General features: G+C 38.2%; 4 protein-coding genes across 9 annotated transcripts; 2 read left to right on the plus strand and 2 right to left on the minus strand.

Moving 5' to 3' along the window:
• Nucleotides 1-21: 21 nt before the first annotated feature.
• LOC111783975 (syntaxin-81-like) lies at nt 22-3168 on the minus strand. Of its 4 annotated transcripts, none has more exons than XM_023664823.1 (9): nt 2983-3168; nt 2634-2729; nt 2421-2514; nt 2165-2248; nt 1878-1982; nt 1344-1487; nt 691-933; nt 434-565; nt 22-256 (listed from the first exon to the last, which is right to left on the minus strand). In XM_023664823.1, exons 3-9 carry the CDS (start codon nt 2496-2498, stop codon nt 113-115), a joined length of 930 nt encoding a protein of 309 aa, XP_023520591.1. In that variant the 5' UTR covers nt 2499-2514; nt 2634-2729; nt 2983-3168; the 3' UTR covers nt 22-112. The 4 variants fall into 4 exon arrangements, with proteins under 4 accessions (XP_023520591.1, XP_023520719.1, XP_023520649.1 ...); XM_023664951.1 differs by having other exon boundaries at nt 2623-2729; XM_023664881.1 differs by having other exon boundaries at nt 2618-2729.
• Nucleotides 3169-4110: 942 nt separating this feature from the next.
• Nucleotides 4111-5129, plus strand: LOC111810916 (immediate early response 3-interacting protein 1-like). Of its 2 annotated transcripts, none has more exons than XM_023697770.1 (2): nt 4111-4382; nt 4762-5129. In XM_023697770.1, the coding sequence occupies exon 1, from the start codon at nt 4134-4136 to the stop codon at nt 4365-4367; it is 234 nt and encodes a 77-aa protein (XP_023553538.1). In that variant the 5' UTR covers nt 4111-4133; the 3' UTR covers nt 4368-4382; nt 4762-5129. The 2 variants fall into 2 exon arrangements, with proteins under 2 accessions (XP_023553538.1, XP_023553530.1); XM_023697762.1 differs by having other exon boundaries at nt 4778-5129.
• A 229-nt stretch (nt 5130-5358) lies between these two features.
• Nucleotides 5359-7228, minus strand: LOC111810901. 2 transcript variants are annotated; one of them, XM_023697748.1, is made up of 2 exons: nt 6928-7228; nt 5359-6703 (listed from the first exon to the last, which is right to left on the minus strand). In XM_023697748.1, exon 2 carries the CDS (start codon nt 6622-6624, stop codon nt 5650-5652), a length of 975 nt encoding a protein of 324 aa, XP_023553516.1. In that variant the 5' UTR covers nt 6625-6703; nt 6928-7228; the 3' UTR covers nt 5359-5649. The 2 variants fall into 2 exon arrangements, with proteins under 2 accessions (XP_023553516.1, XP_023553507.1); XM_023697739.1 differs by having other exon boundaries at nt 6916-7228.
• Nucleotides 7229-10265: 3037 nt separating this feature from the next.
• LOC111788319 lies at nt 10266-12911 on the plus strand. The gene is made up of 2 exons (XM_023668651.1): nt 10266-11469; nt 12393-12911. Exons 1-2 carry the CDS (start codon nt 11009-11011, stop codon nt 12637-12639), a joined length of 708 nt encoding a protein of 235 aa, XP_023524419.1. The 5' UTR covers nt 10266-11008; the 3' UTR covers nt 12640-12911.
• The last annotated feature ends 176 nt before the right edge of the window (nt 12912-13087 follow it).

Consider the following 13087-nt stretch of genomic DNA (forward strand, 5'->3'; position numbering starts at 1 on the left):
AAGCAAATACTAACAGTAATAGGAATGCGATCCAATTTTTCATCGGTGATTTCTTATTTTTCTTTCTTCTATGTGAATGTACAATATAATTATGATACAAAAGCCAATCCCGTCAACTATACCAATCAAGAAAGAGAATTGAAAATGTTAGCACAAATAGAAAGAGCAGAAGGAAGGTTCTACTGCTGCTATTCCGCTGAATTGCTTGGGCAAGTTCTTTATTACCAAGCTCGACGTTCTTTGTAGCTTCAACAGCCTAATTTGTAGTTCATTAAAAAGAAAGAAAATAGGAAGTTCAGTACCTAACAGTACCGAGAATAGTGCTCAACTGAATTTCATTCTGGAAATGTTAAAAAGGAAGGTGCAAGTGCAATTAGCCGTTGAGATTTGAGGGATAATGTGAAAGACAATAAACCGAGGTAGAAATACTGACCTGTTCATAAAGAAATTCGATTTGTTGTGCTTGCTGCAAAACATGTGTAGACATTAGGTGATTTAAAGCAGACATCTCTACCATCTTAGTTTCTGTTTCCTGGACTGCATCAAGAAGACTGGTCAACTCAACCTACAAATTTGGAAGAAAACAACTGATCAGTTCTCAAATTTTACCCATCAAGAATCAAGCTTGGTTCAATTAACAGATGATAGAACTCTCATCAAATTTTGTTTCCCCCTCTATATTTTGATTACCTGAAGTGCACGAGTTTCATCATCCAACAGTTGCTGTTGGGCTCGGACAGGTTGATGCTCAAAAGTATCAGGTTCCCTCAGCTCCATATTATTATAGTTGGGGGCATTTGCAGAACGTGGTTTATTTACTTGGTTGGGTTTTCTTCTTGGTACTGCTTTGTTTATTATATCTTGAAACCGAATGGCTCTTAGCTTATCAAATTGTGATGTTACTGAATGGAGTTTCTCACTCAAAATTAGAACCTGCACTTAGAAGAAAACTTCAAATTCAAGAATGGAACAACTACTTTTGGTGGGATTGTGGGAAGGAGATTCACATAAAAAAGTACAGAACGTATTACCTTTTAAAAAAACAAAAGTATGGAAAATATTTCACTAGAAGAATGTCTCACTGTCCGGGAAAGATGAAAACTGACAATGTTTATAAAGAGATGACAATACGACCAACAATCAAGCAGAAGAATGGGAGCAGTCAAGATGTAATGGGGTAAACAGTTTTGAATTGTTTTGAACTGCGGACAGGGCAACAACATTCGACGACTCACTTTTTCTTCCTCGGGGAAGGGAAAATAGTTTGGAGAAGTGTGCATGCTAGCACATGTAAAATAATCAAGTGATAAATATGAACAGAAAGAAAAAAAAACAACACTCACCACCCCATGTTTGTGTGCAATAGTATCGGCATTAGCATCATCAGTCCTAGCACCAAGCCAGCTCTTTGAGTGTGCGTCATCCCCATTAATGTTGTTTTTTAGGATATCGATTTGTTCTTGGCATGCTTTGATGAATGCAGTTACCTGCATATAATTATAATATACATATTTGGCATTACATTATGAAAATACAAACATGCAATAGTAGATCCCAAAAAAACTCAATAAAGTTCATACTAAGCTTTGAGATCACAATGTGCCACGTAAAAAAATCTTTTATAAAAAAAAATGCTAACCAATAATAGCAGAAGTGTCTGTGTGAAGAAAAACCAGAAAAAATAGTTAAGCATTCAACGTCATGAATATCAGACCAAATAAATTATGGCTTAGCATATCAACAAAGTAACGTATGTCCATGATTAAAATAAACTATCACTCTCACTTCGAAAAGTTCTTTGAGCCCAAAGTTTTATCAAGCAATCTTATTATTCTGTTATTGTTCTTAGTGATCTCCCAAGTAGTTGTATGGCTCACCTCATGTTCAATATCGTCTCTCTCTTGATCTGTTGTGCGATACATATCTACATAGTCCTTTTGATGCTTCAACATAAACTCTTCAAGAGCACCAATGCTCTCAAGCTGATTCAAGGCAAGTAAAAAAGTCAAACATGATAGTGGCTCTTTTCACACATTTGGAAGTTGTAATTCATAAAACATGTCGTTGAAAGAAGCCCATTTAAGCTGTAACTAAGTTCTCAAGAAAAGGGGGAAAAAAAAGAAGAAAAAAGAATACCAAAACACTTCAATATTGATAATTCTACCGTTTTTAGGGCAGCTTTGATGAAAGGTGACCTTTGCCGAGGTTTCTGAATGATGAATGACGCCATAATAGCCGCCAACTTGGGCTGCAAAGACATGGTACTTAACATAAGGATGTTTCGGGAGAAACACTAAACCATTCGTAATTGGTGTAGTCTGATCACTAGGTAGAAAGAAAACGAGCACATCTTTCACAAGAAATACAGTCCAAATTTCCCATCAACAAGCAACTATATACTGCAAGAAAAGCATACAAACCTCGTTATACCCTGAAGAAGTAGCACAATGCCGGACAGCATCTTTAAAATCTTCAGTCCTATCCCTGAACTTCGCCATTCCCTTCTCAACGAGGCTGAAAACATATTAACAAGTTAAACGACCATAAATGACTGAATGAACTACGGAATATAAAAGACATTTGTGAGAACAGCCAAATGAAAGAACAAACTAAACACCTTACTATGCGCCCACCTCAATTATGCACGAAGCCGTAATGGAAATAGGTTATTTATCCCCAATCTTCCCACACAGAAGATCGCTCTAGAATCAATCTTAGAAGTCAAAATTCTAGACAAAGCAGAAGACGGAAGATCATCAGACAAAATTCAAAATAGAAGTAGAAAAAACACTAAATCAATTCCCTTTCAACCCTAAGGCGTCAAAATTTTACTCAGAGAAAAGCGATTACGTAAAGAATGTAGAAACATAATGATATACTAGAGCATTGAATAGATTCCAACATCGAATTCTGTTACATTGATCCACTGACTGAAACGCAGAATCAATAACATGTATTAGCCAAAGGATCACTGGAACTTACATTGTTGGTATCGACGGAGGCAAAATGGTAGAAAAAGAAATGCGAATTTCAAGTCCAATAGGAAACTGAAAAATGAAATTGCTTATTCACGATCCGAGAGTTTATTCTTGGGGCGAAGTGAGGAAGGAAATCCAGCTGCTCTCGGATCGTGGAATAGAAAGGAGGAAGAACTCTGAAACGGAGCTGCTCGAGTTTATTAGAAAAGTGGATAACGGTTCGGTTGTCGTGGTTTAAATATTGTACGGACAAACCGAACCATTATGTGTAACTAACATAGAGCAAAACCGATTTGGTTCGGTTCGGTTCGCTTGGAATACTCGAGTCTTCGTGTGTTATTTGTAAAATAATTTATTACTATATTTTAAATTAAAACCAATGAGTGTATGGTGTGAACCATCTGATTTTTAAGATTTGAATAAAGAAAAAGAACGCATTTTGTGATGCAATTGTAACAGGTTGTGCGGGTCATTCTCGGGTTCACTCTGCGATCTGTAGCGGCTTCACAACCGGCCATTTCCAACCCCTCCGCTCTCTCCGATCAGGTACCGGCAGCCTTATAAATCTTAGTCACGTTTCTCCTTCACGCATCTTAGATTTTGATTCTTTCGCCTCCTTGGGATTTAGGTTTCAGATCTATGCTTCTTCATCGATTGATCGATTATTGGGCGCACGATTGCTTGTTTGAATTTAATTTTCTTTAATCGATTGCAGCAACATGTAATTGTTATAATGTCGAATTACATGGTTGTATGGTTACAATTTGTGGAGATTAATTTCAGAGTATGGAATTCTGTATCTTTTGGAGGACTGTTCCCTGAGTTTTTGAAAGAAAATTAGGCGAGTTTACTCCCTCTTTGTTTTTTTTTTTTTTTTTTTTTTTAAATTTGGTGATCAGATGGTTACATAGCCACTGCATTTTGGCTATAATCATCAAACTGCAGTTCATCCTCCATTTTAAGATCATTAGATATTATCATCATCTTTGGAAATGAGTGAATCCAATTCCTGTGTTGCGCAGGCTTCTTAATCCATCATTCTGTTGTTTGCATCATCTGCTATCTTGTAATTTCGAGTAGAGTGACTGAAAAGTATTAAGATTATTTGGTATGTTATGTTTTTGTTGAGCAGGTTCTTTGCAACACAGATAATAAATGGGATTGTGGACACTTCTAGAAGGCTGCCTGCTACTCGCCAATGCTCTAGCGATTCTAAACGAAGATCGGTTTCTTGCTCCTAGAGGATGGAGCTTCTCAGACTTCTCAGGCGGCAGAACCAAGTCATTCAGGGGGCAGCTTATAGGGCTTATCTATGCAACACAATATTTAAGAGTTCCTCTCATGATGCTCAATGTCATCTGCATCTTTGTCAAATTGGTATCAGGATGATAACTACCGTTAAAGGCAGGTTTGCACTTCCTTCCATTTTGAGAAAGTATTTCCGGTGTATTGTTCTTGATTTAGTATGGCCTTTGTTGGTTTGAATGTAACAAACAATTGGCTGCTATGTGATAACTATAACATCTGAGAGTTAGAAACATGCATTTTTCATAGCTGTGCCTTCTTTCCATTGTCTATTCTTTGTTGATATGCTATTGTCTTTTCCCCATTTGTGTGATCGTTTTTCTTCCTTCCTTTTTAAACATCATTTCTCGGTTTCTAAACCAAGGAGAATCAAATTATTTTTGCAAAATCGGTTGTTGGTCCGGACATGGGACTTTTTGGACGTCAAAATTCTTCTCCTCTTAGTAAATTTGAAGTAAGAAATCGACTTTACTTGCAGCATTATGAACAATTAGGTAAATAGCTCGACTGATAGGGAGAGAGAGGCGCTGAAATCGTTTCTATTGGGTCGTGTGTGGCAGCTGGTAGAGATGAATAAAGGCAGGCCGCTTCAATGAGACCTATTATCTTAATAGGCAGCAAAGCATAATAGAAAAAGGGTCGAGTGATGAATGCCTTTTTAGCTTTTTTTTTTTTTTTTTTTTTTTTAAAGACTCTAATGTGAAGCTATCCTGGCTCACTACATACAAATATAGCCATGAATCCCTTCTTACTTCGTGTTGGCACTATCTTCTCTTACGAAATATTGCAAATGCATTAGATAAAATGTTGACATTTAGAATTATTAATAAATAGTTAGAATAACAATCTTTCAATGCGTAATGGTCCAAGCCTATCGCATGAAAATGTTGTCTGCTTTGGCCTATTGTCATCAACCTCACGGTTGGCCTATTGTCGTCAACCTCACGGTTGGCCTATTGTCGTCAACCTCACGGTTTTTATAACACGAACAGGTATTCACAACTTATAAGAAATGTTTCGTTTTCTTCTACAACCGATGTGGGATCTCGACCATGGTTGAGTCTATGTATCAACATTTAATAAATGGAAGAACACATCCCAATTATGAAATGGTTTCAATAAGAATACACAGATCATTTAGTTAAGCAGAAGAATGCCCACAAGGCTTATACACCATAAAAGTACAGATCAAGCTTTGAAAGTATGTTGGACCATCTTGATCACAAGAAGAAAGGAAACCAAAAGGAAACCAAAAGGAAAAACCCAAGAACAGGCAGAGAAGAACTATCCAAATGACAAACATGATATGCATTACAACAACTGCAGGCACTTCCTATGAACTGAAGAAGAACAATCTCCAAAACCTTCATCCTCTTACGCTATCATCTTTTGATCCCTCCACCTCTACAACTAAACTAACCTTTTCGTACTGAAAATCCACCGATTGAGGTTCGGCAACAAAAATGGCATTTCTATTGCCCGCAATTGCCCACACGAACAGCACCAAAAACGCCATTAACGCACCGCAACCAGTTGCAAAGATCAGCCCCGCAACGATTGTAAGCGGCCGAAGATGATTCTTCTGCGAACCCTCCTCATCTTGTTTTAAGGAAGGCCGGCGTGGATCAACCGGCATCGAATGCATCCATTTGGGGACATTTCTAAGACCAAACCGCCATGAAAATACTCTGCTCCACTCAGATGACTTGCTATTCCCCGAGCTTAATCCCACAAAAACACCCCTCCCTTCGCATTTGCTCGACAGATCAATTGGGTATGCTAATAAGGGATCGTACGGCCTCGATTCCCCAAATTTACTCAACCTAATTTCCACCGTTTTCAAGCTCGAATCGTAATCGACCCACGATGTCAATTTCCCCCCATTGTTGGGAACAACAATCCCCTTCTCCATCTTCAAAATCCCACCATTCAAATTACTCCCATTCCCAGAAACGAATTCGATTCTGTGAAGCCATTTTTCCGGGGAGATTTTATGGGGAAAATCCCCACCGCGAAAAAGTGAAAGAACGAGACCATCCCCGTTGTCCGGCGAGACAGCGAAGGTGAATTGAGTATTAAACGACGTGGAACCGTGAAGCTTCAAGGGCTTGTTGTGCAAGAGAAGCCCAAAGCTGGAAGCGACAGGGCGGGTGAGTTTGACGAAAGAATCGCCGCAGTCTCCGTGACCGTCGCCGTCGACAAGAACGGCGTCTCCGATGAGGGCAATGTGGGGATCGAAATTGGGTTCTTTGGGGAGGGCTCGAAGGTTGAATGAAGAAATGGGGTGGAGAAATGAGAAGAAGAAAACAGAGAAAAGAAATGGAGAAGAGAAATCAACCATTATCGAAGAGAAATCTGATCTCGTTTTTCCCGGACGGGTCTGCTAATTTGTGAGATTTTACCACGTGCTCCACTTGATCCTACAAAAAACTCACATCAAAATTTCGAATATATATCCAACTTAATCTTACAATTTCAAGAGATTAAAGTAGCATTAACCCTCCAAATCCCTTTAATGATCTGTTCATAATTAACCTAAAACCTCATTATTTTCCCCATCAAGAATTACATCTCTGTAATGAAGCAAAAGAAAGCTGTTCAGTTCGGATTCTCGACCGAAACCATAACTCACCAAGAAACTTACTGATATAAACACAACGGTTCGTGGCAAGCAGCGGCGGCGACTGCACTGCAGGAGAAATCCAAAGAGATGGCATGATCCAAATTCCATGGGAAGTAAAAAAGTGAAAACGCTACGAACTGGGATCAATGCGATCCCTTTGGATGCTTCCTGAAGTTGCAGTTAAATCGGCCATAGATGAACAACTCGAAGAACAACAAGAACTTCAAGAACTCCTTTCTCTCTCTAACTCTGTGAGATGAATATGGTTTTATGAGGGAAACGCATCAATGGTGATATCTATAAAAGATGCTGCAACTTTGACCAAATTTCTTTGGGTCAAATTTAATTCAAAATTGTAGAAATATTATAATATTTGGTTATTTAAATTTTTTAAAATAATGAAATATATATATATTAAAAGAATGGGAAGTTAATAGCAATTATAACACACCACATTCTACACATGAAAGGTAGCATTTAATATCACTAGTGGGACATATAAATATTGCATCTTCCCCCTTTACATTTAACGGTCTTAGTTGGCTTAAGATTCGGATTAGGGTTTGACTATCGTGTATCCCGATATTTTTCTGCATCCCCTGCGACATGATCATGTTGCTTATAAGAGTGAAAACGATCCCCACAAACTAACACAAGTCATTCCAGCATATTTTGTCACTTACTCAATTTTTAAGAGGTCACCAAACATAAAATTGCTCAAAGTAAAGCACGTTTAACTATAAAATTACTTAATAAAACACTAAAAGAAACGGAATCAATTAGAATCATTCTCGGGATTAAAACATTTATTAAGGGGATTTGTTATTAAAGTTACTTAAAGCATAAGGAGTCTACTCACACTAATACAACTAATTGATAATTAGGGAAGTTATTAGTGAGAAATTATGAATTAAAATAAGGAAAAAAAATCGTCAACAACCAGCACCACGATAGTGTTGAGTAGTGGGAGGGTTGGATGATGATGTGGTGCAAAATATTGTCGCAAACATGGGCCATCACGCGCCCACATTGCAGCCTTTTTCTGGGTGCTCGATAGACCCCACCACACTTGATTTTTGCCCTCTCCTTCTCCATCATGCTCATGCATGCTATTATACTCCATAGTGGGTATCATTAAAATTAAAAAAAAAAAAAAAAAAAAAAACATACCAACAAAATTCGTATATATTACATCATATAATTAAAATCTATATATTAAAATTATAATATGATATTCTCATGAGAGTTTATATGAAAGTCAAGTTAAATGCATAAAATGTCCCTCACATTGGAACCAAATGGAAGCTCTTCTTAGTCCTTGTAGCCCATCAAGTGTAGCAAAAGAATCTTCTAAATGCTTTCGTACGTTCTCCAATACGTTCGAAGTGGGTATGTTCCCCCCACGACATCCAACATATTTGACTTTAAAATCTTCGAGATCGAATTAGACATCATCACCACGAGTAGATATTGTCTTTTTTAAGGAGAGACTTCTACACTCTTATAAAGAACGATAAGATGTAGGGTCTCACAATTCACTTCCTTCGGGGGGCCAGTGTCCTCGCGGGCACTCGTTCTCCTCTCCAATCGACGTGGGAGGAGAACGAGCTATAAGAATAGGAACAAATATTGTCGTAAGAGTTTAAATGTTGTGGCTTATAAAGGAAAGCAACTACTTTAGTGTTGAAGAATTAATTGTGGGTATTTGTTGATGCTATGGCTTTTATGGAGTGAGTAATGGGTTTGGACCACGGCTACCGACACAAGATTCAAGTATGAGATGGACAAAAATTAACATCTTTTTCTTCTTTCTTACCATAATAAGTTGAACCCTAATTTTTGGGTCATCAAACAAAACAAGTAAATTTATATTGCCTTTTCTTTTCGTTTTTCGCTTTCGGTTTCCTTTCCGTTATTGTTGAAATATCTTTCTCGTGATCGTTTATATATGGTAACGTTTAATTTAAATCTCGTTTATCATTTATATACGATCGTTCAAAAATACTTAAAGGAGTTTTAGCTTTTTTCCCGGATTAAGGAGAGAGCTATTGAGGGTGTAAATGACTAAAAAAAGATTATTGGTACCGTTTGTGAGTGTTCACGGGTGTGTGACTTTTCGAGTATAATTTGAAAAGTAAATCCATAGAACATGGTTAGTTAACCTTCTGAAAAACGGATAGGAGAGACGAGAGATATTTAAGTCTGATGTTTATAGTGAGATCCCACATCGGTTGGAGAGAGGAACGAAACATTCCTTATAAGGATCTTGAAACTTCTTCTTAAAAGACGTGTTTTTAAAACCGTAAGGTTGATGACAATACGTAACCGGCTAAAATGGATAATATCTACTAGTGATGGGCTTGAGCTATTACAAATGGTATCAAAGCTAGAAATGTTGGGCTCCCAAGAGGAGTAGAATGTGAGATCCCAGATGAAACATTTTATTAAAATCGTAAGGCTAACAACAATACGTAACGGGGTAAAGCTAACAATATTTACTAACAATGAACTTAGGCGGTTATTAATGATATCAAAATCAAACATCGAGCAGTGTGCCAATGAGAACACTGGACCAGACATGATAATGGGGACGAGGTAGATGGTGATAAATAGCTTAGGCTTAGGCACATTCCGTAATTTTTAATTTTCTCAACTTAGGCACATGGCCTCAATTACCTCCTCTACACTCCCTCTGCCCCACATCATAACTACCCTTATTTTTATTTTTAATATTCGGAATATTCTCCCAACCTAATTTGCTACTATCGATAGCATAACTGACTAAAAAACAACGTTTATTCGATTAAGTCTATGTTTGATAGGGCATCTCGATCTTATCGATGGATTTTTTCGCTATCATATTAGGGCATCTCAACCCTACGAAAATCAACCACGCATACCTATTCCATCATAAAACATGCACGTGGAGGGGCTCCATCTACCCGTCTTCGAAATGTGAAGAGAGGAGCATGAAAGCATATGAAATAATTGTGGTTTCTTTCTATGTTTTTCAATACCTAATTTTGTACCTTTTCCATAAATCCACAATACCATCTTCTCCTTTTCTTGTCTTTCCAATAATTTATAATTTAATATTATTAGAAATAAAATGAAATTTTTTTAAAAGAAAAAAGAAACTTATAAAATGGGTTAAATATAGATGGATCTCCTATTTGAAGCCCAATTCGAGTGGTGGGCTACTGAGCTTTTGAGGCCCAAAAGAATAAACTGGGCCTCACACTCACTCCAAGCCCATTTCAGGCCCAATAATTTTTTTATTTTTTATTTCTCTCTTATATCTATATTTATGCATCATTAAACACAAAATTAAAGACATAAAAGTTTATTAAATACTTTTGGAGTGGGAAGAAAGGGAAAGAAGGGAAGGGCCCCAAAAGAAAGGAATATGGAGAAAAGCAAAGTAAAAAGAGTGTAAATGTGGGACAAGAATGGGGCATGATGGCGCCTCAGCCTCAGCCTCAGCCACAGCCTCTGCCTCTCTCGGTCACAGTACTTGGCTTGCTGCACTCAACCTCTCAAAAACTTAATTAAATTGGTACTCCTTCCTTCTTCTTCTCTTGGATCGGGTTGAATGGATGAGTGAGATACCACATCGGTTGGAGAATGTAACGAAACATTTCTTATTAGAATTGGGTAGGGGTTACCGGTTGAAGTTGAGGTGTAGTTGGGAAAAGGGTTGATGAAATTTTGTTGCTTTTGTACACAATTTGTGATGTAATTTTTGTGTTGAAGAACGGTGTTTTCGGTGGAACAATGATTTGGGTGATCACGTTTCTACTTTTTTTTTTTCTTTGGAGTGATGTTTTTTGTTATTAAACAAAGGGGAAAAAAGAGAGAAGCTGAATGATACTCTGCATAATGCAGTGCAAAAATTGTGTCCTAAATCTTTCTCCGTCTTTTTCCTCTCTGCAACTCTGTTTTAGGCTGCATATCGACACTGACACCCAACAAACCCGCTGAAACAGGGGACACCCACCACACTTACTTCTACTCCTCATTCCATTACTGATTATCATATCAAAATCACACCCTAAATCTAATCATTTTTGTTTATGGCACCTCTTTCTCTCTCTGGGTTTTCATGGTTTTCGCCTCACACACCCATTTCATGAGGATTCACTGTCTGAATCTTCCGATGTCCACAATCCAAAACACCCACGTTGTGGCAATGGAAGAAGAGCAAGAAGAGCGGCCTTCCCGGGTTTCTACAGCTGGGACTGCCGCTTCACCGGCGTCTGATGATGTGCGGCGGTGCTCGGTCCAGTCGAGTGCTGAGATTGTGGGGGCGGCGGCGGTGGTGGAGAAAAGAAGGGGATCCTCTGTGTCGGAGTGCTCTGTTGAGATGGATCTGGAATGTGGGTTAGGTGAGATTAAGGTACATTTGGCGAAAATGGAGAGAGATTGCCGTATTTGTCATCTGAGCTTGGATGCTACGAATCATGAATCTGGAATCCCCATTGAGTTGGGTTGTTCTTGCAAGGATGATTTGGCTGCTGCTCATAAGCACTGTGCTGAGGCTTGGTTCAAGGTTAAGGGTGACATGTAAGTTCCCCCCAAATTAGAACAAAGCCCTCAAGTTTCATTTCTCTTATCTCCTGAGTTTTGTTCATATCTAGTGTTTAATTACATTTCATGCATTGGATATACTGAATAATATAGTACGAGAATCATGAAGCTCAAAACTTGTAGCTACACATTTGAGAGTATGTGGTCATCTGGACTCCTGCTTCTACCTAAATCCATCAGCCTTTGTTCTTACAAAGCTAAATCAAAATGGGACCGAGATCGCATTTGATTGACGAGACGACCGTGCTCGGCTTGGAGGTGTTTCTTGCACAAGAACTTACCCTTCCATCTCCTAAAACATGCTCATTTCATAGCCTACACATGCTTTTGCTTGCTTTAGTCTGATGCACAATTGATTAGAGTCCTTTTCTTAGCTGAGTTGAAATGTTTGAATGTTTCTTCACTGCTTCATTGCATGATGTTGGTATCTACACAAGTATAAGGAATCAACGTTTATTCCAAAAATGTCCAATCAGTGAGATTCTTTCCTGTTTAACCATCTTTGAACAGGATTGTTTTCTCATTCCTTGTACTATCTTCATTGTGTCTTCTGCTGAAGTTTGAAATATTTTTCTGTTTTCTTATTAAACCGTAAAGAATCGATGAGCTTAAGAAATGGATTGTGAGATCCCACATCGGTTGGAGAGGAGAACGAAGCATTCTTTATAAGGGTGTGAAAACCTCTTCTTAGTAGACGCGTTTAAAAACCTTGAGAGCAAGCTCGAAAGGGAAAGCCCAAAGAGAACCATGTGTAGTTTGGCTGGGAATTTGAATGTAAAAACGTTAAAGGGAAGCCCAAAAGTAATTTGAACGTTTCATTCTCTAGAAGATAACGAAAAAGGAACTTAATATGTGCCTTTTGTCTCTACTTGCACTTACCCATCTGCAATTTGTTGCAGCACCTGTGAAATCTGTGGATCAATTGCACACAATGTTACTAGTACTTGTGAAGCTGATTCGACCGAGCAGTGCAACGAGTCGAACGATGGAACGACAGCAACCACTGCAGCTGCTGTCATGGTGCCACCACACCCTATGGAGGCTCGAAACTTCTGGCAGGGCCACAGGTTCCTGAATTTCTTGCTTGCTTGCATGGTTTTCGCCTTCGTCATATCATGGCTATTTCACTTCAAAATACCCTCATAATGAAAACTACATTGGAAACAAGGGAGCATCAAACCAAAAAGATCGTCAAAAACTTCATCCCTCATCGTCTGCAACGACGGTGTCGTGGTTCGTATACTCATCTTCTGTTAATATGTATTAGTTTTAGAGCACTGTGGAAGAAGACTGGTTTGTGTATTGTATGATTGGGGCCTCGTGTTGTTTCATCGTACTGAAAACAGACAGGTTGGATTGATGTTTGAAAAGATGCTGTAACGATTCAGCTAGCTAGCTGGATTGCCCATTTTCTGTTCTTCATGCTGTTTTTTTGTCATGTCGTCTCGTTGTGGATAATCCTCTGTTGAGATTCCGACATGTAGTTCCTTCTAAAACACTAACACAAAACCATTTTTAATTTTAATTTTTTTTACAATAAATATTATATTTATAGTGAAAAATGATTAACCTAAAAAGAAAATGACAATGTAAC

This window comes from Cucurbita pepo, chromosome LG01, assembly GCF_002806865.2.
Source record: "Cucurbita pepo subsp. pepo cultivar mu-cu-16 chromosome LG01, ASM280686v2, whole genome shotgun sequence".
NCBI lineage: Eukaryota > Viridiplantae > Streptophyta > Magnoliopsida > Cucurbitales > Cucurbitaceae > Cucurbita > Cucurbita pepo.